The sequence below is a fragment of the Aegilops tauschii genome, chromosome 7 (genome assembly GCF_002575655.3).
Source record: "Aegilops tauschii subsp. strangulata cultivar AL8/78 chromosome 7, Aet v6.0, whole genome shotgun sequence".
Lineage (NCBI taxonomy): Eukaryota > Viridiplantae > Streptophyta > Magnoliopsida > Poales > Poaceae > Aegilops > Aegilops tauschii.
The window spans coordinates 432931546-432938338 of NC_053041.3; the positions used below are offsets into that span (position 1 = coordinate 432931546).

Here is a 6793-nt window from a genome sequence, read left to right on the forward strand (position 1 = left end):
TGTATAAAAAAATTTTCTGATGTATACAAAAAATGTACAATATATATGCAAAAAAGTTGACATAAAAATATGTTTAAAAAGTGTTAAGCATGTATTTAAAGTTGTTAAATGTGTGTATAAAAAATGTTCCTTATTTATACAAAAAATATAGAATGTGTATGAAAAAAAGTTGACACCAAAAAAAATATGTTTGAAAAATATGTTTGAAAAGTTGACATTTTTTCAAATACATGACTAAAAATTGTTAAATGTGTTTATAAAAAATGTTTCTTATCTAGTCAAAAAATATAGAATGTGTATGAAAAAAAGTTGACACCAAAAAAATATGTTTGAAAAAAAATGTTCTAGTTGCGTACAAAAAGAGCAACCAATCATACTTAGGTCCGTGATGCTCCCATACCGGATCCGGAGCTGGAACATTTTTTTATACACGTTTAACCTTTCATTCCAATACATGAAACATTTTTGTGTACTCGTTGAACATTTTTTCAAATACATGATTTAACATTTTTTTCAAACATATTTTTTTGGTGTCAACTTTTTTTCATACACATTCTATATTTTTTGTATAGATAAGGAACATTTTTTCAAATACATGATTAACATTTTTTTTCAAACATATTTTTTTGGTGTCAACTTTTTTTCATACACATTCTATATTTTTTATATAAATAAGGAACATTTTTTATACACACATTTAACAATTTTTAAATACATGCTTAACACTTTTTAAAACATATTTTTTATGTCAACTTTTTTGCATATATATTGTAAATTTTTTGTATACATCAGGAACATTTTTTTATACACGTTTAACATTTTTTAATTACATAATTAATATTTTCTAAACATATATTTTTATGCCTACTTTTTTTGCGAAAACAATTAGCCCACAACGAGCCAATTAGCTCCAGTCGGCCTACAGCTGGCCGACAGGACCCAATCAGCCTACAGTAGGCCGACAGGGGCCAGTCGGCCAGCTGTAGGCCGACTGGAGTCCAATCGGCCTGCTGTGGGCCGACTAGGCCCAGTCGGCCTGCAGCGGGCCGACGAAGTCAAAAAAACATAATTCAAATGAGCAATACTTTCGTGCTCTGATTGTTGATGACAGCAGTGGACAGTTCCCTGCCATACTATCTTGAAAGCCTGCCAGTATAAATAAGAATTAGTTAGCAAACATAAACATTGTTTCACTATGTACAATAAATAACACGTTCCTATTTACAATATAAAAGAAAATCAGTTGTGAAGTTTGAAGTGCAATTTTGACCTACATTAGAACAAATGAAGAAGGCATTGTACTGAAATACTCCCTCCGCAAACAATTAGTGAAAACGTCTTATACTTGTTTAGAGAGAGAGAGAGAGAGAGAGAGAGAGAGAGGGAGGGAGGGAGAGAGGGAGAGAGGGAGAGGGAGGGAGGGAGGGAGAGAGGGAGAGGGAGGGAGGGAGGGAGGGGGAGAGAGGGAGAGGGAGGGAGGTTGGGGGAGAGAGATCTAAAAGATACTATCAAGGATTTCACCGTCAATGCAATGCTAAATCATCTCTGGAAACACACATCTTTCTGGGGATACCATTTAAAAAACACATGAAAAGTTAAAAAATACTCAAATATAAATGAATTAAAATTGTGCTACCAGAGAAGAGCATTTATTGCACCCATGCAAATTTGAATTCCAAATATGTTTCCATATGTGAAATAATAAAAAGACAAAATTGACTGAATATAATCAAAGTTTAGTTTTACTTTTAGAACATATTAACATTCGATTTTGTCTTTTTTGTACTCAGAAACTACAAGATTTCTTTTTGCATGAATGGACAATCCACTATTCCCTAGTAGTACAATTATTCTGAGGGTTTTTAAAAACTTGCAAATTGCTTTATAGATGGTATTTACTTTTTTTCAGAATTCTAGAAAGAAGTCAATTTTCACAGGATGCCAGTCCCCAGCTGTATATGTTTCCTACTTTATTTTATGGTTATCTGCATGGAGTTTGTGTGTGAGCACGGCAGTACCCCAAAGGGAGGATACACATATGTCAACTGCATCTGGAATTCTTGAATACCTGCCATCTCTATATCTAGATAATTTTTTCTAAACCATGCATATCCGGACAAATTATTGCATTCAACAACAAAGCCTTTCAGTCCCAAACAAGTTGGGAGTAGGCTAGAGTTGAAACCATAAGATCTCGAAACCAAGTCATGGTTCTAGCACGTGGATAGCTAACTTTCACGCACCCGTCCATCGGTAGTTCTTTGATGATAAAATTGTTGCATTTGTATTAGAAAATTAATACACTGATGGTGTCAATTGATCTGGATTATCTAGGATTGGTCTGCAGATTATTCAGACCTGATACAATGATAATTTCCTCATATTAGTTAGCAGCCAATTTCCAAGAAAAAAATAGTTAGCAGCTTCATGGTAAGCTATTTGAAGTCTCCAACCAGGAGCCAATGCTCATCGGTGGGGATGTCCAAATCGAAGAGCCAGTTAGTGACAGTCACTTTATCAGTACCATGGCACGGTCCATAATATTAACTAAGGCAAAAAAAAATGGGCAGAGATGGTGAAAGTAAAAAAAACAGTTAATGAAAAAGGTTCAGAATGCACAACAACCCCAGTAAAGAGAACTATTCCATATAGTGATAATGCCCCCGGAAGAAATATAAGCAAATTGATCAAAACATCGAGGAAAACAACTTTTAACGAAGGGAAGATCAAAGTATTGTTTCTTTGTTTCCTGAAGATAAATGATAGCACGACCCCTATTATTGTTAGCATTATGCAGAGCTAGTTGTTTGTCGTCTCCGTTAAGGCTATGGATGTTCCAGCAAAGAACATTCCAATTCCGCAAAACTGCCATGAGAATCGTGCAGAGGGTTACTGGGTACTGGAAGAAGTAGAGCTCCTCTTGGGATCACCAATGAGTACTTGTTCAGATAGCTCTTCCATGGGAATGCCACACAGCGAGAATGGTTCTCCAAAAGCAGCACCTCTAGGAAGGGAACGACGCACCGGCGCCACCGTTGCCAAATCTGACAAATAAAAGCCAGAAAAGGATGGAAATTTTATCCATTGGCATGGGTACCCATGGGTACCCGGCCTGCATGGGTGAGGTTTGGGAACATTTTTGTGCCAATGGGTAGCGCCCTGAACCCTACCCAACTAGTCGTTGGTAGGGTATGGGCACAACTCTTTGCCTGGGCATGCAAACCCGACCCGACAAGCAGACATGCCGGGCCAAACTATTGTCTGTGTTCCTGAAATATTAAAGCCATACACTTTAATTGTGTGACGTGTGCCTGTGCCGATAATGTCAAGAGAGGTCGGGGTAGACCAAACTTGACATGGGAGGAGTCCGTAAAGAGGGATATGAAGGACTCAAGTATCACCAGAGAACTAGCCATGGACAGGGGTGCGTGGAAGCTTGCTATCCATGTGCCAGAGCCATGAATTGGTTGCGAGATCTTTTAGGTTTCACCTCTAGCCTACCCCAACTTGTTTGGGACTAAAGGCTTTGTTGTTGTTGTTGTTGTTGTTGTTGTTGTTGTTGTTGTGCCTGTGCATGAAGCCCTTTGTAAACTATTGAAGTCCTCTGTTAAAACTATTTAAGTCCTTCTTTTACCATGTCATGAAACTAGGTTCAATTTCGTATTTCTATCAAAATTACTATTGGATGACATATATATCAATAGGTGTATTGACTATTGAGCTTCCCATTGGGTACCAACTGGGTATGGGCATGGCAAGGCTTTGTACCCGGGGGCATGGGTATGGGTGGATATTGGCACACATGAGCATGTCAGGTATGGGTATGGGATTGTTATACCCGACCCATTGCCATCCTACTCAGATCATGGGTTTTCACCCTGAAGATCAAGTCCGAGCAAAACTCCAAGCAATGCCTTCAACAAGGAAACAGTGCAAAACACTGCCATTGACACGTATAACCAATTAAGGTCAGACCTAGGGTTTTGACCCCAGAGCTCGAGACAAGGTGCTAGAAGAGCACCACAAACCGAAGTCCATATGTACTGTTAGCTAAAATACTTGAAGTTCAATATAACCAAACTCTGAAGCTATTCTAAAAATCCTATTTCTGATCGAGATAAAGGTAACCCATCTATGGTTCAGAGTAAATTTCTCTTATTGCACAAGAAACCAAACTTAAAGCACTGAAAAATTAAATGAGAGAATGGTTGCTGTAGAAAATGGAATACACAAGAAGTAGCATTTAGAATGTAGAAACTGAGGAGAAGTTGAAACAGTACCTTTGTTTGCAAGGTTGGGTGTCAACCATATTGGTGGGAACCACATCTGCCAGGGTTCAGGATAAACCACATTACCTGTGGTATTATTTTCCAAGTTGTACACTCCTATGTCACGGGTATCATCTTTCCCGGTGACTAGTTCCTCATGATTATCATCAGTAAAATATACATGGTTGGGCATCAAGTCTGAATAATCCTTCACACTAAAGAAGCATGTTGTGCTTTTGCCAATAAACAATGCATAGTCACCTATTCCAGCCATCTTGTCACGCTTCTGCTCAGCAAAATCTTGTACACTTCAATTTTTGTGATATACGTCTCACCACCTGGTCGTTCACGATCCAAAATCTGCTTTCTATCGACCTGGAGGACATCTCCCCATGGGGCCTTAACAATGTATGATCTTTCACCAAACAAAAACATATTTGGCAAAACTCTTTTGTGGATGACAGCTGGTCCATTTAAATTAAACACATCAATTGCACCTTTATCGGTCATTGCATAGAACCATTCATCATGGGATATGCAATCTGCATAGAAATTACATATTTTGAGCCAATTCCAGTGAACATCTCCCACTTTGGCAAACGAGAGCTGCCCGTATGGCTGGTGGATGAGCATGACAGTGCATTCACCTTTTGATGGATCAGATGATAAAGTTGCCTTAAGATAGAAAAAATCACCATACTCATCCAAATCAGATGCATAGGGTGTATCCTCCACCCTCGGAAGCCCTCCGTCGTAGTAAGACACCACATACTTCACAAGAGCTCCGTCGTCATTCAGGATAGGTTTAACGTGCTCCATGGCCGTCGCCGGAGGGAGTGCAATCCTGTCACCAGTGAGCGGATTGAGCAGCGTCAGGTCAGACTTTTCATCCATGCTGACTATCCATCCGTGTGATGAGCCGATCCAGTTGTTGATGGGAGGTTCAGGTAAGGGTATGGTGTAGGCCTTTCGCTCTGAAAGACTGTACATGCCAAGAGCGCTCCCGCCGGCGGCCTCAGTGCAATAGAGTAAACAGGGCGTCTGGCATGCAGGGCAAACACCGACACGGCGGAGCGCAGAGACCGTCGTGTGCCAGGCTGTGCAGACGGAGGCGGATCGGAGTAGATCCGGGCACTCCAGCAACTGGAGGACGCTGGTTAATATATCCGCAGGTAGCCCGGACCAATCTGGGGCTGGAGCTTCCATCGCCAACCCAAGATGATGGCGTTGCGGCCCCCGATCGCCCAGTCGACGACCAAGGTTCTGATTTGTACCGCCTAATCGACGCCGGATTCAGGAAGGTGGGGTGGACGTGGAGCTGAGGAAACCGGGCCAAAGCGTGCGGCGGGGCGAACGGGGCCGCCGATGATGGGGCGGCGACGCTGCAGAAGGAGCGCAGGCGCTCGGAATGGGCCCACCCACGCCGGAGCGGGCGCTGGCCACTGCCAGGCAGCCGCACACCCGGCGGCGGCACTGGCGGGCAAGACGGCAGCGCTGGCTCGGCCCGCGGCGACGGCGCTGCTGGGCGAAGGGGAAGGGAAGGAGAGCCGGAGAGACTTAGGAAGGATTGGGAGGTGGTCGCCGCCACCGTTGTTTCTCCGGTTGCAGCCGCCGTAAGGAAGGGCCACGAGTGCGACTCGGTCGTGAAGTCTAGCTCGGCACGCCTTGGGCCGTGCCTGGGCTGCGAGGGCGAACCCTTATTTGCCGCCTAGTTCGAGCGAGCAACCGAGAGAACTTCTAGTGAGGGTTTCTTGCGCCGCTGTCCATCGCCATCTGAGAAATTTAGAGCATAATTGATTTGTTGCCAATATTTGGCTTGTCAAATGTTGGCATTACCAACTATTGGCAATACCAAGACTTGCCAACTATTGGCAGTTTTATGTGAGATAAGCAAAATAACTCGTAGCCAATCAAGTAGTTGCCAATTTTTGGCAGCAAACCAATTATGCTCTTAGCTCCTCTCGCCTCCAGCTGTCATTTTGACGCTGAGAGGCGGGGACCTCGGATCATTAAGACTTTTCTTTGTCAACGTCTAGTGATCATAATAGTTTTGTGAGAATAAATTTTCCTTATTTTTCCGACGGTCTCATGAGGTTAAAGAGTTTTATGTCCTCGCAGATTGATTATTCGGATCTGATGAGTTTATGTTGCTGTGTCAATCTTTTTTTGTTGATTTGATTTTTTGTGGAGATGAAATTTTTCATCGACACTATGATGAAGATATAGTGATTCAAAGGCCTGCACTTCTAGGGAATCATCCCGGTTGATCCAAATTTGCCATCTTTTTATATGGACGAGTCAAGGTGCTTTCAAAAACCATATATCTCGATTGTAGCAAGATGAATCGTACACTTAGTTTCATCCCTTTGTAGCTACGGGGGCAACCCATTGTAGTCTTTTTTTCTCTGTTTGATTGATCGGAATGCTCGACCGTGTTGGATCACCCATTACTACTTCTATTTTTACCTTTCCTTTTCTTTTTCAATTTTTTATTTCTCTATTTGTTCACGGGGTTATTCATTTTT

The 6793-nt window shown here is 41.9% G+C and overlaps 1 protein-coding gene across 1 annotated transcript; it reads right to left on the reverse strand.

Moving 5' to 3' along the window:
* Positions 1-1066: 1066 nt before the first annotated feature.
* On the reverse strand, positions 1067-5929 carry LOC109777811 (uncharacterized). Its single transcript, XM_073504124.1, has 2 exons — positions 4281-5929; positions 1067-1146 (listed from the first exon to the last, which is right to left on the reverse strand). The coding sequence occupies exon 1, from the start codon at positions 5472-5474 to the stop codon at positions 4530-4532; it is 945 nt and encodes a 314-aa protein (XP_073360225.1). The 5' UTR covers positions 5475-5929; the 3' UTR covers positions 1067-1146; positions 4281-4529.
* Between the last annotated feature and the right edge of the window lie 864 nt (positions 5930-6793).